This window comes from Loxodonta africana, chromosome 3 (assembly GCF_030014295.1).
Source record: "Loxodonta africana isolate mLoxAfr1 chromosome 3, mLoxAfr1.hap2, whole genome shotgun sequence".
In the NCBI taxonomy this organism is placed as follows: domain Eukaryota; kingdom Metazoa; phylum Chordata; class Mammalia; order Proboscidea; family Elephantidae; genus Loxodonta; species Loxodonta africana.
In genome coordinates this window covers 116,519,611-116,547,516 of record NC_087344.1, presented here as the reverse complement: position 1 = coordinate 116,547,516, position 27,906 = coordinate 116,519,611, and the positions used below count along the sequence as shown (strand labels likewise).

Sequence of the window (27,906 nt, the reverse complement as noted above, 5' to 3'; positions counted from 1 at the left end):
TGCAGCTCATAATGCAATCTGGCCATTGCAGAGAGGATGACTATGCAGCGCTCCATGATGAATTTAATTAGTGACATACTGCTAATGGATAAATTGGTACTAGAATCTGAATTCCTAAAATAACTTATCATGTTTCCTCTCCCTTTTTATAAAATTAAATCTCAGCATTCATATAAAAAAGAGGGAAGTAAGTTTTGACTAAAATAAAATTAGTAAATTTTTTTTTTTGTTGTTTATGTGTGTGTTCTTAAAAACACAATTGACCCCACTTCATTGCTTTTAATGTGCAAGGTTGTGGTGAGACAATGCAAATGTGTTCCACCAACCCAGCAAGCACTAAGATGCTCTCTTTGTTAACCTGACACTTTTCAATGATGTATCAGCAGAGTATATAGCATCTGAGAGGGACCATGCAATTGCAATCTTGAGATTATACTAAGAATGGCTTAATTTTTTAAACCACATCCCATTCTCATTATAGACTGTCAGTAGAATAGATTAATTTGCACCATTGTCTGTTCTCATCGCAACCTTTGTCAGTATAATGAAGTATTGGAATGTTAATATCAGCTATATTCATAGAAATACCACCATCCATTGGACCGATTTGATCTTTCCAGTGATCTGTGTAGTGACTGGCTAGCTCTTGTCTTTTCAGTGATAAACCAGTGAGGATTAGCACAGCAAACATGCGATTTCAGAACTTTAGCTTGCTCCTGTTTTCCTACTATTTGTCAAAACGTAGTCCACATCACCTTATAACGTTATTATGTTCAGGATGCTTTAGGGCCCTCATCCTATATGGAGAAGAGCTAACCATCTAACATTTAAGCAAGGGTTGCAAACTCAAATGGCTACATATCAGACCTGTGACATAATTGTGTTTCTAAATGTACTTTAATTCATATATTTTTAAAAAATAGTTGTGAGAAAAAAAAAAAAAAAAGCCTGCAATCCATTTTGGCTGTAGAACTGACAGTTTGCAACTCTGAGCTGGAGTCTCAATATGAAGTCTTATCAAAATCAGGCAAGAATAAGTTTGCAGACATTCTTAATTTACTGCTATATCCTTGGTTAGAGCCTGGCATTAAGGATGCCAAGAATCTCCAGATATAGAGTTGAATCTTCTTGTAAACCAGCTGGCATTACACATGAAGACAAAAGGAAAATAAGAGGCTCTCTTCTTTGGCCCCAGACTATAATCTGAAAGTGATCTAAAAAATTGGGCACCTGGTTGTAAGGGAATTATATTGAATAAAATACATATTGACGGATTAATTTATCCCAGCCTTCTTTAGTGTCTCTTGATACATCAGAGCAGACAGGGCCAGGAAAGAATGAAAATTGGGGAGGGAAGGGTTAGTGCTTTTCTCTGAAATTTATCCAGACCAGCTTATGTTTGCCAGGTCATGCCAGCTCCTCTCTCATTTTGCCTAGTTCTTCTCTTTCTGCCTGGCTTCACATCTTGGCTTCTTCTCCTTCTAATCTCATCACTCCTCTCTCAAATCTGCTCCTCTTCCTGTAACCACCATCCTCCTGCTGGATAAGCCAGAAGCCTGGAAGTCATCATTGACTCCTCCCATTCCCCATGCTGCCACCTCAATCCATCACAAGTCCTATTAAAATCTCCCCAAAACAGCCCCTCCTTTCTCTTCCAAATCTACTACCCAAGTTAAGGTCTTACGAATTCTCATCTAGACAACTGGTCTTCTTACCTCTGGTGTTGAACTCTGTCACTTCAGCCTTTAGTTTGCAGCAAGAGAGTGTGTTCTAAAATAATAATAGGTTTACACTATATCCTTGCTTAAAATCCTATAGTGACTTTTTGTGGTTGGCACACAAGACTCTTCGCCACCTGGTTTCAATTTACACTTACAGCATTGTGTCCTGGGAATGACTGCCTTGTACTCTTCAATTCATTCTTATTGAACTACTTGTGGGTCTCTTATGCCTGTGCACCTTGCCAATAATGCTTCCTCTTGGAACACCTTCTCCACCTTCCCATGCTTTACCTACTCAATTAGGTTAAGATGCAGTTCAGGCCTCAATTGCTCTAAGAAGCCTTCCCTAGTCTTCCCCTATCGTTCTCCCACCCCTAGTCTAGGTAGGAGGCTCCTCCAGGAAGCATCCTTATTCTTCTGTGCTTTTCTCAAGTGGGGCATTTAATGAGCAGATTGTACTTCCACAATCCTTCCCTGCACTGTGAATACTTTGGGGGACTGAGCAATGTCCTATTCCTATTTGTTTTCCTCTTATTCTAGGACAGTTCCTGGTCCAGAAGAGACACTCCATGTGGCCTAAAAATAATAACATTTGTTGAGGTCTTTCTATTGCCAGACATTGTTCTCATTCTTTGAGGTAGGTCCCATTACTATCCCTGTTTTGAAAGAAACTGAGGTATACCCAGGTTAAGTAACTTTTCCAGAGTCACTAGATTCACGCTCTTACACACTATGCCAATTCTTTACAGCCCTTACAGTGTCCGCCTGTAAAATGTTTAAGTTGAATTATCAAAGTTGAAAAATCTTTTGATTTCTAACAAACAGGCACATTAGTTTAAATGGAACAGTGGACAGGCCATCCCTGTGTTCTCAATGACATCATTGGCTGGAACTGGCTGGCAGCGCCCCTTGAGGCAGAGCACATGACTTCCTGTTTGTCACACCATCCTGCTTCAAGCATTTACCTGCTTCCCCTGGCCCTGTGGACATGTGAACTGATGACCTATGGCACAGAAGGGACTCAGATATCACAGAGTTGCTGTCTGTGATGTCTTTTTTGGTTCTTTCTAACTTGAGATTATAAGATAAATTTACACTTTATAAAAAGGTATACAAAAAAGACCCTGACCACAAGGTCTCCTGAATGTATATCTCTCACTTGCATAGGAGTCAATGGTAATATTTGTGTACTACTTTTATGCTTATCCCAGGAGATAGGATCCAGTGAAGCCAGAAGGATGAGCCATGTGTAATGTTGCTACTACCGTAATTGATAATGCTGCCATGCATTGTAGTCATGGATTTGTTCCTCACTGCAAAAGGCTAATATGTAGCTTCTATTGAATCTGATGCTTCACATAATTTATTGCTGAACATATACTACATTGTCTAACCACTGCAATGATATTAGCAGTCTCGCTTCTTGATGCATAGTCACTGTCCAACTTTAAAAAATTCAACATCTATCATAAACAAACTGTCTTTCCAATACAATGCTATAAATTCTAATATCTAGAATACAGGAATCAAGTTATTCTTAGGCAAGACTTTTAAGTATTTTATTGCATAATATTCTCCCTCCAGATAGAGTAAATATTTCTCCAGGTCCATGAGGGGGAATGTTTATCTCCTTGAAATAGTCATTTGTATAATTAACAAATGATACTGGGGTAGATGGTAATATAGATCCTTTGTTTATAACTAGAAAAGGATAATAGAGTGAAGGAAACTTCAAAATGGTGTGAGTAAATACTATAATAAAGACTATGATAAATGGTGACTTGGAGTATGGAGGACAATGCACTTAACTTGATGCTGGAGAATTAAGGAAGGTATTTTGGGAGTTATATTTAAGCTAAGACCTAAAAGCAGATTGGAATTATTAGTGTAACTAAAAGCAGGAAAGAGTGTGTCTGGCATGTGTGCAAAGGCATGGAGGAGTGAGAAGATATGACCAGAACATAGATGAGAGGCTGCAAGTGACAAGACGTAGACATGAGGCGGGAAGCAGGGACGTAATTGTGAGGGCTTTATAGACTCTTTAAAGAAATTTTGTTTTTACCTAAAGAGCAAAAGAATAACATTGGAGATTTAAGTAAGGGAAACCATATGATCAAATTTAAATTTTTAGAAAGCTGAATCTAGCTGTAGCATGGTGAATGGATGAAAAAGAGAAGGTGAGCAAAACTGGACAAAAGGATCAGGTAAGATACGGTTCAGAACTCTACAAGTGAAATGTGAAGTGACAGGAAGTGGCATTGAAGAAGGGGATAGTTTTAAGAGATATTTAGAAAGTAGAATATAAAAGTAGAAAAATTGAAAAAAGAAAAATAAAGAAGGCAGGCAGGAAAGAAATGAGGTGAGAGGAGTCAAGGATGACTTTGAAATTTCTATGTGGACAACCTGGAAAATGAGAATACAACTCATATAGAAACTTAGGAAGACCTGGCCTTGTGTTATTGCATTTTACACTTATCTAACATCTTTCAGTCGCAGATAGTTTTCAATTTACAAAGTTGGATCCCAAAACATCATGTCATTTGATCTTCATAATAATCTTTGTGGTAGTCATCAATGACTGATTTTTCTGAGGAAACTGAGCTTGTGAAAGGGCCCAGAGGCCACAAGAAATGAAACATTATGGAAAACAAAAGAAAATGCGGTAATAGTAAGATAAACAAAAGCTAGCATGCCTGGAGCATGGAAAGTAAAATAGGAGTAAGGTCAGAGATATAGGATCACGGAGTCTTGTAAGATATGTTAAGGCTTTCGAGATTTAATCCTGAGAACATGGGAAGTCATAGAATGATTTTAAGCAACAGTAACATAATCAGGTTTACAATTTTATAACATCACACCAGTGGATGTATGGGGATCGAAGAGGAAGGGGGGAACAAGAATGGACAAAGGGAGAGTGGTCAAAATGCTATTCCAGTGGTTCAAGTGATAAAGATGGCAGTTTCAGCTACAGTGGTACTGGGTGAAATATTGAAAAGTAGGTACATTTGAATTATGTCACCATTCCTATTCAGTGCCCTGGTGGCACAGCGGTTAGGAGCTATGGCTGTTAACCAAAAGGTTGCAGCTTGAATCTACCTCCTGCCTCTTGGAAACTTGATGGGGCAGTTTTACTCTGTTCTGTAGGGCTGCTATGAGTCAGAATCAACTCAAAGGCAATGGGTTTGGTTTTTGGTTTTATTCATATTCATTGGTATATTGGAGGTCTTGGCCAGTGCAAGAAGGTAAGAAAAAGATATTAAAGACATACAAATTGGAAAGAAAGAAATAAAATTATCTTTATTCACAGATGGCATAATCATATATGTAGAAAATCCCAAGGAATATATAAAAGAACTATTAGAACTGATAAAGTGAGTTTAACAAGTTTGTAGGACATTAGGTTATTATACAAAAATTTTATTTTTCTGTATACTAGCCAGCCAAAAATACTAGCAAAGGACAATTGGGTATTGAAATAAAAAAAAAATAGCATCAAAACCATGAGATACATAGAGATAAATCTAAAATATGTTCAAGGTTTGTATGTTTGTGCTGAAAACTACAATAAACATTGATGAGAGAAATTAAAGAAAACCTAAATTAAGAGAGAGATATGCTATGTTTATGGATTACAAGACTCAACATGGTTAAGATGTCAATTCTCCCCAAACTGATCTATCCAATAACCAATTGCCATCCAGTCAAGTCCCACTCATGGCAACTGAACGTGAGGCAGACTCAAATCTCCAACCTTTTGATTAACAGCTGAGTGCTTGTGCACCACTCAGGGACTCCAATGTAATCCAATAAAATTCCAGCTTTTTTTTTTTTTGGTAGACATTGACAAACTGATTTTAAAATCTATACAGAAACTCATATGCCAAACCATTGTCATGGAGCTGAGTTTGGCTCATAGCAACCCTATAGGACAGAGTAGAACTACCCTATAAGATTTCCAAGGCTGTAAATTTTTACGGAAGCAGACTGCCACATCTTCATTGGAATGGCTGGTGGGTTCAAACCACTGACCTTTCACTTAGCAGCTGAACACTTTAGACACTGCATCACCAGGGCTCCTTTAAAAGTCTACTAGTGGACACAAATATGTAAATAGCAGAGTTCAGTGTGACAAGATACAAGACCAATCCAAATAACATGGGGTCATAGGCATAAATATAGTTTACTTCAAACCTCAGATATGTGCACATTTTGGGCGTGATTGAATTCCCAGCCTCCACCTTCTACATGGACACAGAGTATAATATATATTATGAACAAAAATTAGGCTTACTCACAAACCCCATTTTTGGAATATATCCATATATGTAATATAAAATTATTAGGAAAAGCACTTCTTTTTTTCTATAACATGAAACACAGAAAGCAGCCCTGATAAGTTATTTCCATGTGTTGTTGCTTTCAGCTCACCCCTATATACACATTAAAAAGGCACTTCTAAAATCTAATTTCAAAAAGTAAATACTACCTTGTCCATATTATTTGGACCCACCGCCACACAGCCATAGTCATTTGCTTGTTTTATTAACAACACATAAATCAAAGCCCTACACTTCAATAAAATGCACCTACACTTCTGTGTGCCTGTGTCTAAAATCACAGAGTTAGGTCAAATTAACTGTTCTAGATTGTGCACACACTTTAAAACAATTTAAGATTGTTTAATTACCTCCCACTTTGCCATCCCACTGAGAATAATCATTTTTGGGAAAAAATGTTCCTTGCAGTTGTGAAAATGCATCGAACTTTGGAAAAGAGAGACTTTAATTTTGACATATCTTACCTGGTTTCAGATGAGCAAATGGAATTTCGCCGGTGAGAAGTTCCCACAGACACAGGGCATAGCTGAAGACGTCAGCCTTGATGGTGTACCTGGTGCACTGAGTGAACACCTCAGGAGCCATCCAACGGAGATTCTGCATGTCAAAAGTATCCACAGGTCATTGACCAAGCATTTAGCTCTTCCACTGTAGAACAATATTCTTCTAAGTGAGGATTTGTTAAGTCTTCTCCGATGCTCTCAAAAGATATAGATAAGCATAAAATAACATTGATACTGCCCTCAATGTGTGTAATAAACCAGCCACATATCCTGTTGTCTGCTGCTGTTCAGCTTCTCAAAGGGAACATTTTTACTCATTGAAAGAGCATAAAATCCATAATTCTTCCAAAAATGTCACAACAGTATTAATCATCAAGAAAATCTGCCTCTCATAAAATGGTTATCCCAACAGCACCATTGTTGTTTATCTGTATCTTTCCTCTAGGAGCCTTACTGAGCTTCTGAATAGTCAGTCATGAATTTATCCAGGTACTCTATGACTTCCTGGGAATGAATCAGGCCATGTCTGAAACACTGTCCCTTGTCCAGGCCTTTTGGTTATAATTTAGGAAGACACTAAATTAGGACCATAAATAGTGTCCTCACGACTGAGGAGAGAAAGGGCCATAGGGGAGTACCCAGAATAGTTCAGTGAAGCAGATTTCTCACAGGCTAAATCAGGTACATCACATCTCCTTTGTTTGCCCAGATGTGTTGTTCCTGGATGCTGTTTGTGCAATATTCCAGAAAGAAAGCCCGTGAGATGTTACAAGTTACTCTGTACAAAGTTCTGTCCTTGTATTTTACAATGACAGTATTTACATTCTCTTGATGTAAAACTACATATTCTTCACTTTAAAAAATAAATTTCCATTCTGAATGCAAATGCATAACTTTGGTTTATTTATGGATAGAGCACTGGATTTTGAGTTAAGAGATGAAAATTTTAGTTGGGGCTCTGCCACTGTTTCGGTAGCTCTGGAGCTCTGGACAAGTTACTTATGCTTCCTGGACCTCAGATTCCTCAAGGACAAAACAAAGAAGTTAGGCCCTTCCAGCTTTAAAATCCCGTGGCTCCGTATCCTATCAACGAACTTTGCCAAACACCTTTTTTTTTTGTATTTTCACTGAGAGAAACCAATATTCTTTCATTATACTTAGTGTTAGCTGCTGGATAATTCTTTTGAAGTGTCTACCTTATTTTGAAATCATACATAATTACAGCTTTCCAAGAATATCTTTATTTCTATTATGGTGCAATTCTTCCCCTTGAGCTTTTACACTCTAAATAGCCTCTGTTATTGTACATAGGGTTGCTGTGAGTCAGAACTGACTCCACATAACCTAACAACAACAACAACACATAGCAGATTATACATTGTGTCATAACATTGTGTAAGTGGGAGTAAGCATACAGTATGCCCATTTTTGCACAGGGAAGCAATAATTAGGGAACTTACATAAGGCCACATAACCAGTAAGAAACAAAATAGCCTTCAAAATAAATCTATAGTAGCACTTGTGTTTAAAGACTATGCCACTAGGATAAAAGAATTAATATTACTTGTTGGTTCAATTCAATTCAACAAAAGTTTATTTAGTTAGTGAATCTCAACCGGCTAAATTTAGAATCACCTATAAAACTTTAAAAAGATACAGGCACCCAAGATCAACGCCAGGCCAATTGAATCAGAATTGCTGGGAGTTGGATTCAGGCATTATGCTTTTTAAAAGTTCTTAGAGATTTTAATGTGCAGCCAGGGTTGAAAGCCATTGATTTAGCTGTCTCTATGTCCCACATATAGCCTTCGATATGGATTAAACCTCAACATAAAGAAAACAAAAATCCTCACAACTAGACCAATAAGCAACGTCATGATAAACGAAGAGAGGATTGGAGTTGTCAAGGATTTTGTTTGGCTTGGATCCACAATCAACACCCATGGAAGAAGCAGTCAAGAAATCAAATGATATATTTCACTGGGCAAATCTGCTACAAAGGACCTCTTTAAAGTGTTGAAAAGCAAAGATGTTACCTTGAAGACTAAGGTGAGCCTGACTCAAAACCAAAAAAAAACCCCACTGCCGTCGAGTCGATTCGGACTCATAGCGACTCTAGAGGACAGAGGAGAACTGTCTCCTACAGTTTCCAAGGAGCACCTGGCGGATTCGAACTGCCAACCTTTTGGTTAGCAGCCGTAGCACTTAATCACTACGCCACCAGGATCTTCTGACCCAAGCCATGGTGTTTTCAGTTGCCTTACATGCATGCGAAAGCTGGGCAATGAATAAGATTTGATGCCTTTGCATTATGGTGTTGGCGAAGAATATTGAGTATACTATGGTCAGCCAAAAGAACCAACAAATCTGTCTTGGAAGAAGTATAGCCAGAGTGCTCCTAAGAAGCGAGGATGATGAGACTTTGTCTCACATAATTTGGTCATGTTATCAGGAGGGATCAGTTCCTGGAGAAGGACATCATTCTTGGTAAAGTAGAGAAAAAAAAAATTTTTTTTAAAGTAGAGGGTCAGCAAAAAAAAACAACAACAAAGGAAGACTGTCAATGAGATGGACTGACACTGTGGCTGCAACAATGGACTCAAGCATAACAATGATTGTGAGGACGGTGCAGGATCGGGCAGTGTTTCGTTCTGTTGTACGTAGGGTCGCTGAGTCAGAACTGACTGAACGGCACCTAGCAACACAACCACATGTCCCACAGAGGAGCCCTGGTGGTGCAGTTGTTAAGCATTCAGCTGCTAACTGAAAGGCTGGTGGTTCAAAGCCACCAACCGCTCCATGGGAAAAAGATGTGTCAGTCTGCTTCCATAAAGATTTACAGCCTTAGAAACCATATGGGGCATTTCTACCCTGTCCTATAGAATTGATATGAGTTGGAATCGACTCAACAGCAACAGGTTTTTTGTTGTCATTTGTTTATGTCCCACATGAAGATCTTACGTGTGTCAGAGTAGAACTGAACCTCATAGTGTTTTTGATGGCTGATTTTTTGGAAGTAGATCACCAGGTCTTTTTTCTGAGGCACCTCTGGATGGACTCGAACCTCCAACCATTCAGTTAGCAGCTGAGCACTTTACGGAATCAATTCCATGGCAGCTGGTTTTTTTTTTTTTACTGATTATGCCCCACATGGTAGATTAGGCTTGGTGGATCTGGCCAGAGAGGGACTTGTTCTTCCCACCTTTCTTACCTTACCTACCATTCTCCTCACTTCTCATCCATTCCAGCCACTCTGGCCTTGAACACATCAAGCACTCTCCTGCCTCAGGGCCTTTGCACGTACTCTTTCCCCTGTCTGTAAGCTCTTCCCCCAGATTCACATGGATGACTCCCACTTTCAATCTTTGCACAAATATCAATTAACTTATCAAATGTTCTCTTTTCTGTCACCCTATCTGAACCACGCCTCATCACTCTCCATTCATTTCCTTAATTTTTTTCTTTCTTCATCACCACCTGATATATTACATATCTGTTAATTTGTTTGGTATCTACAGCCTCCCAGTAGAATATTAGCCCCATGAAAACAAAAATTTTATTTTATTCACTGCAATATCCCCAGTTCCTAGAAGAATGTCTGGCTTAGAGTAGGAGCTTCATAAACATTTGTTGAACAAATGAGTGAAATCTAACTGGGGAAACCGGCACGCAGAAGCCTACTTACAATACAACATTGCCCACGATGTGGCTCCTGCCTTCCTCTCTAACTCATCTCTCACTTTCCCTCCCTCACATTGTATGTGCTAACAATGCCAAGTGATTTGAAGCTCCCCCAGGAAGTCTGGAGTTTCTCATTCTCTGTACCTTTGTTCTTGCTATTCATGCTGCCTGGTACCCTCTTCCGTTCTCCTCATCATCTGCTTAACTCCTATTCATCCCTTTTGTGCTTCCATAATGCTTGGGCATACCTCTCTCACTGAACTCCTACATTGCTTTAAGTCTATTTGCCTATTACTATGTTTTCCCCACTAGACAATGAGTTCTTTGAGGTCGAGGACAAAATTTTTATTTTATTTTGCATTCTTGGTCCTTTGCACAGTGCCTGTCACGTGGTAGGTCCTCAATGTTTGTTGAATAAATGAATAAGAGTACAAACTACCAATGTGAACAAAGTGTGACAAAAGCGCCAAGGAAAAAGGATTTTTTGTGTACGTGGGTGTTTGTGTGCGGGGAGGGTGAGGGTGAGGGCAACTTGCCTGTGCCTTGCAAGATGAGAGGCTTTATCCAGGTGTGGCATAGTGAAGGGCTTTTCAAGCAGAGGACAGAACACAGGCAAAGTCAATACCATGTGACAGTAAACGGCATGCTTGGGGATGGCGGGAGGTGTGTGTGCTGGTGTACAGGGGGTTTGAGAGACACCGTGGTGAGGCTAGAAAGGTGCCCTGGGGCCAGAGAGGGGAGGGTAGAAAGCCAAGTGACATCTTTTTTTTCCCTCTGTGCTTTTGTAGCACTTTGTTCAAATTTCTACACTGTATTCCTTTTTTTAAATCTTTTTTTGTACTCTTTCATTCATGCATTCAACAAACATTAATTGAGGATTTACCATGTGCCAGACGCTGTGCAAAGAACCAAGAAGGTAAAATGTGAATAGAACTTAGTCCGTAACTACCTGTATAGGCATTTACCTATTAAATGTTTACTACGTAATGTTGCTGTTAGCCACTGTAGGGTCAGCCCTCTCAACTCATGGTGACTCACAACAAAATGAAACACTGCCTGATCTGCGCATTCCCCACGATTGGTTGCAGATTGGATATGGTGATCCATAGGGTTTTTATTGGCTGATTTTTGGAAAAAGATCACCTGGCCTGCTTCCTTGTCCATTTTAGTCTGGAATCTCCACTGAAAACTATTCAGCATTGTACCAAACAAAAACCAAACCCACTGCTGTCGAGTCAATTCCACCTCACAGCGACCCTACAGGACAGAGTAGAACTGCCCCATAGGGTTTCCAAGGAGCAACTGGGGGATTTGAACTGCCAAGCTTTATGGTTAACAGCCAAACACTTAACCACTCCACCACCAGGGACATGCAGGCCTCTACTGACAGACAGGCCGTAGCTGTGCTTGTGGTGCATCGGCCAGGGATTGAACCTGGCTCTCCCTAATGGAAGGCAAGAATTTTACCACTGAACCACCACTGCCTCCTCTACTACTTAATAAACCCAAACCAAACTCACTGTGCAGTCAATTCCTACTCATGGTGACTCATATATTACAAAATGAAACTGCTCCATTGGGTTTTCTTGGTTGTAATTGTCACAGAAGCAGATCACCAGGCCTTTCTTCCCCATTGCCCTGGGTAGGTTTGAACTGCCAACCTTTAGGTTAGTATTCAAGCACAAACCATTGCCACCCAGGGACCCTAAGTAGATCTAAATATACCTTCCAGTTATATTTAAAACAAATTCAGTATTATTTTATCCGTAACATGTTCTAAATTGATCTCTCTAGCAGAGCCTTGAAATAGTTCTTTTGGGGCTCACTGAAAATAAAAGCAGAAAACCTTATTCTGCCCCTGGGACAGTGACATTGTTTTCAGTTGAATTAGCTCTCATCTCCCTGCCTCTCAGGCTGAGTTTACACATTTTAATTGTTTCGTTAACTATAGGGAACGCAAGCGCAGCAAACCCCAGGTTGTTTTGTCATGTTGTCTTCATCCAGAGACTGCAGAAATCTTGATTCTGAGGAAAAGAGAAAACAAATTCATGTCAAGGAAATAGCTCAAAACCAAAGTCAAAACCCGTGTCGGGTTTAGATTCTCACTTCCTTTTTTTTTTTTTTGGCTGAGGATATAAATGAGGAAAAACTGAAAATAAATACTATACTTTCAAAATTCAGGGCCACTGGAATTTGAATGACTTAGAGGAGTATAGCTGTCTGTGTGAAATACATTTTTGTATTCATCATGCAATATCAGGTACTAACTAGGAATGAGGAAAGAAGCTGATGTCATTTGGGGCATTATTCATGGAAATCTCACCTCCAAAATCTGCTACCACAGCATGCCCATCCTCATAGAGAAGAATATTGTGACTGTAAGAAAAAAGCAGGCTTTGAGTAAAGTTTACTATTTCCTAATCCGACTGGTGCTTCAAGGAAGATGACAAGAGCCATCATTACTGCAGCCCAGAGGGTAAACAGGCTGCAAAATGATAACATCGATCTCAGGCTAGTGACTCTGATTTTCTCAATTTTGCTAATTAAAAAAAAAAAAAAAATCTACAAAATGTGATCATGTTTTACCTAACATTGAAAGTATCCAGGCTTCCTGGATAAATCCTCTAAACTTGTCAAAAAGACCGGTTAGCTGAAGATCAGTTTTTCAACTCCTAGAGGCTCATCGGTAGTTACCAGCAAAGAGCAAAGGCATCTGAGAGCACACTAGAGTCAGAGCAAGGAAACAGCTTTGTGGGAATCCTAGGTGCAAGGACAGGTCAGGCAGGGCTTGAAATGAATATAGTAAAACAACTCTGTGAAAAATGTCTTGGCCAATACATTCTAGCTACAATCCCAGGACAAAGGAATGCTTTTAAGGATTGTGAAATAATGCCAGCTAAACCATGTTTTATGGTTTTGGGGGAGGAGAAGGAATAAAGGTTCCCAAAGTCTCCCTTTCAACCCAGAATTCAAACTAGATTAAGAAGAGGGCCCTTTTCAAGAAGTAAATCAAGACTGGGGCAGAGCCGAAGAGGGGGCATTCGTCCCACATATTAGTGAATTGGGCTGGGGGTATCTTCGAGACAAACATATGCCAAGATTGTGATCCAGTATTGTCTTTGAATGCTTCTTATTGAATGTCTTTCTTTACACCCATTTCATATTTGGCTTGTAAATGAGTCATTCCAGTATTAGCAGATCCCATTAAATTTCTTTTAGTAAATCTAGGCTGCGGTACATTTTATGTGTTCTCCTTAATTACTTTGCTTTGTGATCAAAATAAGAAAAAAAAAATGCTATTATTTTCCAGTCCCAAAGAGGTCCAGAACAATATTGAATTATGTATATGAATGCTTTCTGGCATCGACTTGAGCTTTATATGAAAGTTACTTTAGCATTTCTCTCATATTGTTAATGAACTTTATCTTTGGAGTATAGACTTAATCCTCTTTGCAACTACTGAAAATCTAGAATGCGTTCAAAGTCACTTGCTTGGATTAGTCCAGTGTAGAGGCATTGGGAGATGTTGAAAAAGGAACCCCCAATTAACACACATGATAAGCACGCCACCGTAGTGACAAAGAACAATACAGCACCATGGGCTCTCTGGAAGTTCAAATGCAACAAGAAAAATGCATCAAGATTCCTTGAAGGACTTGGGGGAGTTTCAGCACTACAATCCTTTGGCCTTTCAGAGGAAAATGGATCTTACAGTCCACAGAGATCATTAGAGCATGGATGTGTCAATGATACTAACATTATATATACAGCATCTTCTTTCTTATTTTATTTCTAATTCAAATTAGTTATCTAGAACAGTGATCACGAAAATGTTTTTTTTTTTTTTTAGCAGCATTGTGTTGAATCATAAAACAGGCTTGCAAATGGAGCTGCTCTACATAAATATAAAGAAAGGCTCACCCAGCCCCTACTTAAACTTCTCCTTTTCCGGTATAGCAGCCATTGAGGCAAGGCCTCAAAACCATGGATCTAGAGAAGTCCCAAAGAAGTTACACTTCTAGTGCATACTTTGTTTATTCATTCTTTTGTTTTTAACTTCTTCCAAAGTAAATAATTTCTGTTACTAAGAGTGATTATACCAACTGGTTGGAATTGTGTGTGTGTGTGTGTGTGTAGGCTGTTGTTTAGCAAACTTTCACTCCTCTATAAAAGAAACTTAAGTGAATCTGGCCACTGGGTCACCACGTAGTACACTCTAGTATAAGAGGTGGATGTCTCAAGATGCAGGGATTGCATCTTGTTCACTGTAGTATTGCCGGCATTTTTACACAATGTTTATCACATAGAAATATTCAATGATCATTTGTTGCACAAAGAAATAAATGAAAACAAACTGAAATTGGACCCTGTTTCAAGTAATAGTCATGGGTTCAGAAGGGTAAAGGTTACATTATTTAATCATCAAGTACTTACTGAATACCACTCATCAATCTATAAACACATAGTTAAAATTCAGGGAATCCAAGAACTGGAGGAGACATTAGAGCTAACCTAGTTTAATCCTCTAGGATTAAACTAGGTTAGCTCTTTATTCTTAGAGGCTCAGAGAATTTAAGCATATCAACAGAGTTTAATGGGTAGCTAGTGCAGTGTGGACTAGAATTCAGTTCACCTAGGTCACCATCTCAGAATAGTGCCTGGCAAACAGTAGGCAATCAATGAATGTGTATTTTATGAGCCATCCATGGGTCATACTTGGGACATGTACTTTTCTCCAAAGCATGATATTTACTATTCTCACATTATCAAAACACTCAGGAGGGGGTTGGGATACAACGTAATACAAGTTGTGGATTCCATCTTCAAGGGGCCTTTCATCTGTAGGTGAAAACAAAGATGAATGCAGGTAGCATTCAGATTCAGAGAAAACCATGTGAGTTAAGAGATTAAAGTGGACCTTGAAGGACAGTCAATTAGTAAGTCTAAAAATATTTGCTAAGTGCCTATCATGCGTCAGAAAACTTCCTATATGTTGGGATATAGTGGTGAACAAGACAGGCAAAGACTTTGCCCTTCGAGCTTACATTTTAGCAAGGAGTAGAGGAGGTAGGTGGACAAGGGAAAGAACTCCAGGTTAGGGGAAGATTTGGGGAAAGGCCAAGAATTGGAAATATGTGTAGTATGTAATTGGCATTACAAGAAGAATGTATTTACTAAAATGCTGAAGAATAATAGGGGAAATTAGGTGCAGTATGAGGTTGAATTATAAGGGACTCTGACAGCCTTGGCGGGAATTCTGGACTACATGCAGGAGGTAACAAGGAGCTAGCAGAGGTTTTAATACATAGAGTGTGATGTTCTGAAAGCAGAGAGACTGCTGTTCAAGAATAATTGAACACTGGAGAAATGAGGTAGGAATGTAGAGTGGAAACAGAAAAGGGATAGGGTGAACCCATTAAAACAGCTGAAAGAAGTGTCTAGATCTTGGGCAGCTTAGATACAGAGGACAAAAGAGATGAAAAATCCAAGGATCACCTCCAAATTTCTAGCTTGGAATTCTTAATCACAAAGCTATAATATGTCCAATCGTACAGAGTTGTCTTACCAAAAAGCCTAGGAATTTATAAAAATCATAGTGACTTATTTGGGAAGCTGTGAAACTTAACTAAAGTCGATGTTATTCTTGGAAAGCTTGGGCTCACTCATAGATAAATACCTATGAAAAAAGCCCCAAAACCAAACCCATCACTGTCAAGTCGATTCCAACTCATAACGACCCTATAGGACAGAGTAGGACTTCTCCGTAGAGTTTCCACGGTGCGCCTGGTGGATTCAAACTGCCAGCCTTTTGGTTAGCAGCCGTAGGTCTTAACCACTATACCGACCAGCATTTATCAAGTCAAAATCACATTCAAAGTGAACTCTTGCATCTTTGACAAACAACAGCAAATCAAACAAAACAAAGGATGCAGTAACAATTTAGGAACATGGGACAATATGAGTTCAGAGCAGCAAATAGACCAAATTTCAAAAGGGTTGCTATAAAAATGAAAGTGCAGAAGGAGAGTACTCTAGGAAGAATCCAGAATAAAATGAAATTTCTTATCCACTTCAGGGTTGTCTTTTGGATTTCTCTACCTCTTTTCTAACGACTCTACCCAGAATTAATTTTTGGAACTACCTCTATGATCCATTCATTCATTTCTTCAGTTATTACTAAGACATACTTCCTATCTGGAGCTAAATAAATGGAGGGGGACAAGCAGAGGCAAAGGGGAAAGAAATCTGTACTAATCCAGCAAACAGCACAGAGTCCTTGGTGAGAACCATGCTCGGTCTCTGGAGTCAGAGAGGTCATTTGAAGGGTCATCCAACTTGGAGTGGAGGGTACCCAGGGAAGGAGATAAGTTAAGCCAGGTAGGAAAATAGAAATGGTGCAATTATCTTTAGTGATATGTTCAAGAGTTTATTATTCAAAGATGTCATAAACTGCAAGTTTTGAGAAGAGTGAGGCAGTGAATATTGTAGGATTGGTGGGCCAGTGAGGGGAAGTGTGACAGGAAAGACAGAAGGTAGCAAATATTGATTGAGGACCTCCTGTGGGCAGGTACCAGTGCTTCCATCATTTTTCATTTCCTCCTAGAGACCCCATATGGTCTGTATCAGCATACCTATTTTACAGATGGATAATTGAGTGCAGAGAGGTTAAATCAGGTGGACAGTATTATAGCTGGTCAGAGGTGAAACCAGCATTTAAATTTCAGTCTCTCTGACTCTAAAAGTCTGCCCTTTTTAGGAGAAGCTGACTGGTTCCAAAGAATAAGCCTGCTACAATTAGATGTCTGGACAGAAATTCTGGCCCTGCTAACAGAGAACTTGCAGTCTGACCTGGGAAGTCAGTCAGGCACACGAGAGTATATACCAGACTATAATCAGAACCAGAAGAAAGAAATCAAAGAAGGCTGTTGGGAATTCCAAGACTGTTTCCCCAAAAAAGACCACCTATGAGATTCATTTTTGTCTGCTTGTTTTTCTGTAAAATTCTGGGAGAGGCAGTTTTCTGTTGCATATGATGGTTTACAGAACACCTTCATGCACATGACAACATTTGATGGCAACAGCCCCATGAGGTAGACTCCTTACATTTCAATTAGAAAGATAAGCAAACCTGTCACTAATTGGTTGATCTAGCATCTTAGCCCAAGTGCACCCAGCTAGGGACAAAGGAATCAAGGAGAACGGTAGGACATGAGGAGAAATAAGTTACCCTGCAAAGAAGGAGGAAAATGGTGGATGGACACTGTAATATACAAACATGTACACATAAGCAGTGTACATGCACACTCATACACACACACTTACATTCTAAACTCTCCAGAAACATCTTTAAGGTTGAAGGGTGGCTCAGGAATGCTCTCCAGATAGCAGTAAGCTTGGTAAAGAGCATTAAAAAGACTTAAGTAGATAAAGGTCAACAAGCCCTTAATTCTCACAATAATTTTTGGCATTTATGGATTTAACATTCTGATTTCATCTAAATGAGTGTGCCTCCAAAAGTTCACACTGGTTGGCAACTTGTAATTTTGTTATGTCAAGTGAGGCTTAAGCCCAGATGCAATTTGCTTAGCTGATAAGTCTGCTGAGTCAACCTTGCAGCATCAGTAGCTCAAAGGGCTTTATTGCTGCTTTTTTGTCATCCATTTTATAGGAGAAATGATATAGTAGGATGGTGTTTGCCAATGTGCGGATGTGCACAGGTTTACCAATGATTCCTGTCCGTTGTCAGACATCTACTCTCCCTGCTGTGAAGGCCTAGTTCTGGGCTGGAAACAGCAGTGCTTGCTTGCAGACTAACTGCAGCCTGACTGGGAACAAAAGACAAACTAAACGGAAGAAAGTGGAATTATCATACAAAATCTAGAATTTAAAGTGGTTTTCACTTTGGGAGACCTAGAAAAGAACACAGTGAGTATACAAATTAATCATGAAAAAGATCATTAACAAAGTAGAAAGAATGGCCCTAAGAGGGATGGAAAATCAAAGAACTAACATGTCAGGATAGGAGGGGCAGGTGGCACCATGTAGGGCAAGGGGCCAAGAGTTAGAAGACTGGGCAATACCTAATGTTTGCTGTCACTCATCCTGTGATTTTGGACAAATTAGAATATTTTAACTTTCTGAGCCTTCCTTTCTCATCTTTAAAATTTGTGAGAGGAATGACGGGGATTAAAAGACCCAATACGTAGAATTTTGTAAATTCTGAACTGCTAATTAGGTATTGGTTATTGTTAATACAGGCAAGACCTAGCTTGCAGAATGTTTTTATGACTTAAAATGCAAATACACTTTGTAAACTATAAAGCCCTACGTATGCTAGGTATGAAGTGATGAGTCTCAGAAACCAAGTGACTCCCTGAATCAAAATCCACAACAGAAACCGACTTTACTATGGAATATTTCGACTCACTTTTAGCCCTTGAGAGGTTCCTCTTCCATTTCCACTGTCTAATTCTGTGAAACTATTACTGCTTTGATTGAATGACTGCATTTCAACTAAAGGAATCTTTGTTCCCTTGACTGCATTGATACCACGGTATTTGGACTTGGCGCCAGCTTTGTCTTTTATCATGAAGTAAATTATTTGGGTCAATTGTTTATGTAACAGTACTGAGTATTTATCTCTTTGAAGTGCCTGTCCCTCACAGATCACTCCCCAATAAAGTTCTTTCAAACTTGACAATGCATGCACTTAGCAGAATACCAAATGTAACCAAGGGCAAGATTTATTTCATCCAAATAAGCTTTGTGAATAGAATTCATGCTTTTGACCTTCAGTTCTTTCCTCCACAGAAACACAGCTCACTTTTTGAAAAGAATAAGCTGTTTGCAATGTATGTGTGTGTTTAAATCTTTTAAGTATTTTCTCTTAACCAAAAGTGAATGAAAGTTCAATTCTGCTGGTTCCTTGCGACAAAAGAAAATTTTCTCCAACCTCAGAACTGAATTAATTTAATGAAGTCATTATGTAAGGATCATGAGTCTTTTCATTTTAATTGCCTGTATTGAAAATTTACCTAAAGTGCTCAAATGATTCATAATCAGTTGGTTATGCACTGTAGTCAAATACTAATTGTCACTATTAATCAGACTGGCCTGATTATTAGACCATTTTCAAATTCTGAGTTTCTCCCAGAGCTGAACTGAAGTTCATGGTGGCCTTAGAAGGAACAAGGTGACTTGCTACTCTCGCCCCACTACTATTAAGAGTTTTTATAAGTCACTTAAAAATGCATAATATTAATTCATTGTTTTTCTGAATTACAGTGCCATCCCGTGGGTACCTTGCTTACCGTAAGTCGGTGTATACCATGCTTACTGGTTAGTCTTCCCCGGCACCATGTAATCGCCTGTGTCCATTGCTACTAACAAACACTAGTGTAAGGGCTCATGGCCAACCTCTCAGTGTTGATATTTGAAGAGATGACAGCCTCAGAAATGTAAACCTAATAACACAACTGCAGTGCTTCTCAGACTTCATATAAGCCACTGTTTCCTGCTATATCCCCTCAAGGTGATTAACTCACATGATTAAAGACACATGGCTATGGGCATGCCTGGAAGCAGTCCAAGGGTTAAATCAGTGGCAGTAATTAGGCTTCATCTGCAATCTCATCACACTGTGAAAGTCATTAGTTTACAAACACATCTGCCTGACAAGCAATCATTCCAACGTGATATTGCAGAGTCCTGGGTCTGCTGCTGCCACATTTTGTCTTTATCCTGTGAGGCTGTGTGATGGCCCAGGACTCTCTTCCTGCTATGGATGTCTCTCTGGGGGGTCCCACCTTGGTGACCTTCAGCATAGACAGCTACATTGTTCTCTCCTCTTAAGACACCCTCAAAAACCCCTCCTGAACCTTTGCCACTGCCAAACACAATGTGGCATCTTTTCCTCAAAAGGTTTAACTTTTCTGTGTGACCCTCCCATACCTTGAACCGCTTCCAATTTATTTCAAGTATAATGTAAGGTGTTGACTTAGACCCTTGAAACATACTGCAATTCATATCTACTTACTTTGGAGCATTGTACTCTTTCCTGAAAAGTACTTCAGAGCCATATCGATCAGCTCTCTTTAGTCACAGACATATTCCCATATGTTCTCTTTTTCGGTTTCTTTCTGCCTCTAATTTTCTCTTTCTGCCTCTTACATCATTAGGTAATAACTACCAATCAAAAAGTCATTATCTTCCTGAGAAGTAATTGCTGTAGGTCCCTGGGTTTGAACCCCAGGGTAAGGGAGACAGCATATTTGGGCTCAGGCACCTAGTTGATATCTATTTATTCGTATATGATATGTGAGAACGGGCTCCTCAGCAACCACTGAGGGTCCCTCATAGTTAGGTCTATTCCTAGAAACCTGGTATGAATTGCACAGTAATATCAGAAATTACTTACTTTACTTCATAGCCAAGTAAAGCCTCTACCTAGATTCCTGACGCCTCCTTTGTACTTTGGGGCTCACCTTAAACAATTCCAGGACTCCTGCAAATGGGTGGTGCAAATGGCTAATGCACTTGGCTGCTATCCTAAAGGTTGGAGGTTCAAGTCCACCCAGAAGAGCCATGGAAGAAAGAACTGGTGATCTACATCCAAAAAAGCAGCCATTGAAAACTCTGTGGAGCACAGTTCTACTCTGACACACATTGGGTTACCATGAATCGGAATTAACTCATTGGCAACTGTAAATGGTACTAATCCTAGAATTTTTTTTTTTTTTAATTTTGTTCTTCTGCAAGATAAATATAGTCTGCAGGACTCTATATTTTAGAGGGCACTCCCTCCTTGCTGAGGGCCAGAAAACCCCAAGCCTGGGTTTTCCTGTCAATTATTTTGAAAGTAGTTCTTTCCAAAACATAAAAAAATGTAATCTAATTTTTTCCTGCTGTCGGAAAGCAACACTAGTTTGGCTTTATACAAACTGACTTGGGATGCCTAGTATCTACCCTCAATTCTTAGAAAAAGCATGGAGAGGAAAAGCCCTGATGATGGCACAACGGCCCCCCAAACTCATGCGGGAATAGCCACATACAGATCTTGAACATAATCTAGGTAAGAGAGAAGGAATTTACCAAAGCCCCATATCATGAACTTCTAAACACGGAAAGCCTAATTTCAGTGAACTCTTGGAAACCATGGCAACAGAAAACTCCAACAAATGCAAAGGATTGTAGAGCCTTGACTTTTCTTAAAACAAACTTCATTCTGTCAGTGGAAGTATATTTGAAGGCTTACCTCTAAAGCCACTGGATTTGTCCCATTGCCAGTGGAATTGAAGAGGTGGATTATAAGATTTGTATTGTGGTTAAACCCATTTATTGAGGGTAATGTGGAAAAAACTCCACGCTCTTCGCTTACTATTTGCTCAGCACCATGAAATGCAAGGGGAAGACTGATAATGACTGACTAAATCTAACCACATGCACACGTGCTATTGATTGTGAGGTTTCTAGGAGTAAGCTCCTTAGAATCAACAAGCAAGTATAATTTTCATTTCTATGTATGGCTACAGTTATTTCATATTCATCTTAACAGGGTATAATCTTAGGAGGAATCTTAGATGTGCAAACTGCAAAATGGAACGGTTTTGAAGGCTGAAGGGACAATCAAGATAATATCATAGGAGATGACAGCTATGCATTCATTATAACGATTTGTTTTACTTTAATTTAAAGTTGGGAAATGGAGGAAGGGTATTGGAAAACATCATATTGACTATATTTTCTTCACAAGGTCTAACATATTTTTCTCAAGCATTGGACCCACGGCTGAGCAGAGGCTTTTTACTTTAAACAAATGTTGTGAAACCTAGATTCAGGGTCACAGGAAGACAGTGGGAGGAAAAAAATTTCTACCACAAAGCATAGGGTTAAAACTCTGATAATGAGGAAAACGGAAAAAGAGGTATGTGCAACGTTATGGAAAACTAACGATTACCTAGTTTGATCATTAAAATAAAGTCACAAAACCAAAAGAATCAAAGAGGCTTCCAACTTTTGCTCTTCTACTATCACCCAGGTACTGTTCCCACGCCGCTTTTCTGAACCCTCTAAAAACCCTGAGGTCTCTATGCAAACCTCACTCTGTTTGTAAGCCAGGAAATGCATTGAACGTTTACATGTGATGAGAGGACAGGAGTCTTTCAAAACAAGAGCTAGAAAATAATTTGAAAATCTGCATAGGAGAAATTTAGGGGACTTAGAAACCCTGGTGGTATAGTGGTTAAGAGTTCAGCTGCTAACTAAAAGGTCCGCAGTTCAAATCCACCAGGTGCCCCTTGGAAACCCTAGGGGGCAGTTCTACTCTGTCCTATAAGGTCGCTATGAGTCAGAATCAACTTGACGGCAATGTTTGTTTTTCTTTAAGACAAATAGGTCTTTTTAATAAACTTTTGCTTTCTTCATGTATGATGTCCTTGATGTCATCCTACAACTCATTTGGTCTTTGATCATTAGTGTTCAATGTGTCAAATTTATTCTTGAGATGGTCTCTAAATTCAGGTGGAATATACTCAAGGGTGGATTAACCAGTAAGCAAGATAGGCACCAGCCTACATTAAGCAAGGTACGCACAGTCTTACTTGTGTTTACTGACTAATCTGTAGTGCACAATTTCACATGGGTTTCATCACATCTTATTCATAAGAATCACTTGAGAATCTTGTTAAAATGTAGATTTGATTCAGGATATTTGGGGTAGAAATGCAAATTCTCGGCAAGGGGTTGAACCAACATGAGCTGGTTCAAGCCCTTGTTGGAACGGACTTGAGGGCTCCTAACAACAACGACAACAGACAAATAGATATAACAAGCATTATTTTAGAGTTGGAAGAGATCTTAAAGATTATTAAATGATCTCTTATTATATAAGGAGGAATTAAAACCCACAGAGATTTTGGGTTCTGACAAGGTTACCTAACAAATTTCCTGATAACTGTTCTTTTTCTGCATCATCTGCTTTCTTTTCCCTGATTTCTGAGGATCCAAGTATGTCTCCAGCACCATGTTAAGTGTGGCGATACAGCCGCTAAGGGTGCCAACTATAGGCACCAACTACAGGGCACCTACTTGAACTGGCAAATATCATGGGACACTTCTCACCCACATTTAAGAAACCAGATATGATATTAATTCTTTGGCAATGTTCCATGGACCGTCTAAGCACCTATTTAACATCCTGACACAAAATGTCTGTGACAGACTCTGTGCTGCTACATGCTAAAATTCAGTCAGATGCTAGTTGAGGATGGCGGGTAGGGGAAGTAAAGAAACAGGCCAGAGAGAAGAGAGAGTAACAGAAATTCACCAAAGACAAGTAAGATAAGAAAAACCTCGTGAGTTTAGCATGGCAGACACCATTGATTTTTGTGTGTGCCATGTTTTCTGTTGAAACACCCTGAAGCAGGCAGGTGTGCGTGTGTTGAGCTGAGGAGGGCTCAGCTTAAAAATAACAGCTGAGAAGAGAGCTGTGCTTTGTCAACAAATAAGGTTTTCTGCACTAAGCAGAGCGGTCTTGGATTTGAGTAGCTCCATGGCAGCAGGCTAGGCAGGCTCTATCTCTGACAAGCAGAGGCTTTGTACCTGTGGGCTCTGCCTCTAAGGAGTGTCTCCTCCTAACCTCTCAGAATAAGCCACAGTAAGATGAATGTCTAAAAAAAGTGTAGCTTCAGGGGAATTTGTCGCTAGCTTTCTGGGAAGAAGGGATTTGTAGTTAGCTCAGGAAAGGGAACAGCTTGCCTACTAGAGTAATTTGAAGTTGCAGCTTTTCCTAGGGTATCTTGATCTCCACTTAGTGAACACGGAGAGACTAAATACCCATGTCTCTGCAAAAGGGCAGGCTAAGAATGTACTTTGTCCCACATGCCTTCCATCAAGGACATTTGAGAATTCAAAAGAAATGGATGGGTCTATATATATATATTTTTTTAAACTCACTGAACCATTCAGCCTCTCTTGCTGAGAAGAGCTGTTTATTTTTTTTCCCAAGATGCTACATAGTCTGTCCGTGTGGGGTAGAAGTATTAGCCACAGGAATGTAAGTTAACAACCATGACGGTTTAGGGCTATTTTAGTTCTAACCCTTTGTCAGTGCTTTGTGACTGTCCCCACAATACTTCTGGCTCCTACCTCCCTGTCCCCTTCTCTTTGCTCAGGCTGTCTCCTTCAAGTTTGAATTCACTTCCGACTTTCCTTCTAATAAATTTCTCCATTTTCCATGGCTTCACTCAGTGATTTCTTCTTATTTCACATACTTGTTCCCCATAAAATTATAAGCTCCACAGGAGCAAGATTTATGAGCTAAGCAAATAATTGGTAATTGATAAACTCATATTGAATTAAATTTTTCTTCTTGACACTGAGGGAGTAAAGGGTAAGAAAGAATGGGAATGACAGGAAATTGTATAGGATGACTTTATTCCGCAGTAACTTCCCCATAGAATTGAAGTCTATAGTTACTCAAACCAAATTGTTGTTTCACATTTTCTGTAAAGACCCAAATTTATGACTCCAGATGAACTGTCTGAGACTTAAAACTTTAATTTTCTCTTTTAAGTCTTGTTCTAGGCAATTTCTTACCTGTTACTTTCTATATATCCAACATTTACCCAAAATGTTTCAGTAATAATTTTATTTAGCTTCTACTACATTGCTAGGAGTGCTGGCAGTGCAGTGGTTAAGAGCTATGGCTCCTAGCCATAACGTAAGCAGTTCAAATTCACTAGCCACTCCCTGGAAACCCTCTGGGGGCAGTTCTACTCTGTCCGTAGGGTCACTATGAGTCAGAGTTGACTCAACGGCAATGAGTTCCACATTGCTGGATATTGTGCGGGACATAGAAAACACTTTCCAACATACCCATCTTTCCAATAAAGACAAGGAAATGAGCTTGACTCCTGTGGGTTGAATTGTGTCCTCCCAAAATATGTGTTGTAAATCCTAACCCCTATACCTGTGATGGAGCCCTGGTGGTGCAGTGGTTAAGAGCTACAGTTGCTAACAAAAAGGTTGGCAGTTCAAATCCACAAGTCACTCCTTGGAAACTGTCTGGGGCAGTTCTACTCCATCCTATAGGGTCACTGTGAGTTGGAATTGACTGGATTTTTTTTTTTTTTTTTAATACCTGTAATTATAATCCCATTTGGGAATGGGTTTTCTTCGTTGTGTTAAGAGGCCGTATCAGTGTAGCTTGTGTTTTAAGCCAATTACCCTTGAGGTATGAAAAGAACAAAATAGGCCAAGATCAGAAAAGCATGCAGAGATGGAGGAAGTTAGATGCCATGCCTCATGAAGATAACCAAAGAGCCATGGAGCAGAAGTTGAAAAGAGACAAGGACCTTCCTCCAGAGCCAAGAGAAAGAGAAAGACTTCCCCTAGAGCCAGTGCCCCGAATTCAGACATCTAATTTCCTAAACTATGAGAAAATAAATTTCTACTTGTTAAAGCCACCCACTTGTGGTATTTCTGTTATAGCCATACTAAATAACTAAGACAACTCCCTCACTCTACCCCTGTAATCACTTACTGCCATGCATAAGCCAGGTCACTCTGCATGAGGCCCTGCTTATACCATTTGCCACCCCGTGTCCTCCCATAACCTTCCTGACCTAACCCTCCTTCAAGAACAAGCTTAAGTCTTGCCTCTTTTTGAAACTTTACCCAAATACTCTAGCCTGAGCCAATGGCCCTGCGACAATGCCTAAAGCATTCAGGTCCATACATTTTGTACTTAGTATATGCTTTTATATGCTCTCTTTTCTGTCATTTTTTTTCTACTTATAGTAAAACTAGAAAAAACTGGAAACTTTGTAGGCAGAAACCTGTCAGAGAAGGAAAACTTAAATATTTTCTACTAATAGAGAGCGATAGAAAAGTGGTAAGATTGCACCCTGTCAAAGGCAGAAAACTAGCAAGACATGGAAAAACAAGGCAGTCCAGGTGAGATCTGGCTCTCACAGGCTTCACATTATCTCCTATTTCCCCATGCGGATCAAAATCATTCTTACATCAACTTGAATCCTTTGGCCCCTAGGACTTGGCAAATTATAACAGCTAAAGAAACACTATGGTTGTGGATATTGATGAAGCTATGGATACAACATCCTTCTACTTTTAAAGCACCCCTCTGGACAATACTCTATTTCTCTCCTCCTCTTCACAGCCAATATTATTGAAGGGTTTTCTTAACACTTGACTGTTTCTACTCATTTACTGAGTATCTTCTCCTCAATCTTCTGCAATTTCACTCTGTTTCCACCCCTTCAATAAACCTTCTTTCCCATGTGAACTTCTTGGTTGCTAAGTCCATTGGAGTTTTTTTGTGTGTGTGCTATATGATACCGCTGAGACCTCCTTCTTGACCAAAGCTTGTTTTTCTTCTCGCTATGCAAGACATCAACATAAATTGAGTTGCTTAAATAAAAGCCAGGAAACCATTATTGATTCCTCCTTTTTTCCCAACTCTCTCATAAAATTAGATACCATGTCTTATCAAGTCTACATTTCTAATATGTCCTAAATTTGTTCAGTTATGCTTTCTTGACATTAATGTGTATTATTTTTTTATTGACAAGTCAATAATCTAAGAATATGTTTATTAATATCTTATCTGTAGAAAAGAACTACTTATAGGAGAATTGATAAGATATTGACATTTATTGATCTCTTCTATTCTAGGCACAATGCTAGCTTTTAGGTAATAATGATGATAATAATAAGTAACACTTATAAAATAGTATGTAGTAGGCATACCTCTAAGATTATATATATATAGTTGTTGTTAGGTGCCATCAAGTTTTTTCTGACTCACAACGACCCTATGAATAACAGAATGAAACACTGCCTGATCCTGTGCCCATATATATATATGTATATATATATACACACACACACATATATATGTGTATATATGTATATGTACATATATACACACACATATATGCGTGTGTGTATAAAATACAAAATTATCACAAAACAATATAATGGGTAAAATCATACAATTATTGTATCATTTTAAATATGAAGGATCTGAATCACTGAAAGTTTAAGTAATTTCCTTAAGATCGCACAGCTAGGACTTTAAATTCCTCATCTCATTTAGTCCCCACAGTAGCCTTATATGGTGATGTTAATATTTCATTTTACAGCTTATTATTGAGAAGTTTAAACAATTTTCCCAAAGTCATATATTTGGTAAAAGTCAGAGTTGTGACTAGAATCCACATCTAGTGGGCTTCAAAATTCATTTAATTCCCTCCGCACATTCTTTGACACAGTTCGTAAAATTAAATTGAAAATTACAGTCTACGTTTTTAACCTACAGCATGTAATTTGAGAGCATTTGTGTTTTGAATATTGTTTTTAATGGAAGCAGAGAGGACAAGTGTTAAGATAGTGAAGAAGTCGCTACATCAAAGAAAACAAGTGCAACAAAGACCATAAGAAAAAATGACTCGGGAGAAAAGGATCATGGAGAGAAAAGAGAAAAAGGGACCAGATGAGGGTGAAAGGTGAGGGGTATGTGGGGGAGGCAGGGGAGGTAGTGCTGGAGGGGACCTGTGGGATCTGAAAGAGGAGCTAAGCTGAAGCATGAAAGGATGAATTACCTTAATGGTGTTTAGAAAATCTAATGAGGATGTGTTAATAGAA

The 27,906-nt window shown here is 39.2% G+C and overlaps 1 protein-coding gene across 1 annotated transcript in view; it reads right to left on the bottom strand.

Moving 5' to 3' along the window:
* TNNI3K (TNNI3 interacting kinase) overlaps positions 1-27,906 on the bottom strand; it is a 381,325-nt gene that overhangs the window by 105,362 nt on the left and 248,057 nt on the right. The window contains exons 18-20 of the mRNA XM_010591188.2: positions 12,566-12,618; positions 12,214-12,266; positions 6,523-6,655 (exon numbers count right to left, since the gene is read on the bottom strand). Coding sequence (XP_010589490.1) covers positions 6,523-6,655; positions 12,214-12,266; positions 12,566-12,618 — 239 coding nt within the window. The remainder of the gene's footprint in view (positions 1-6,522; positions 6,656-12,213; positions 12,267-12,565; positions 12,619-27,906) is intronic.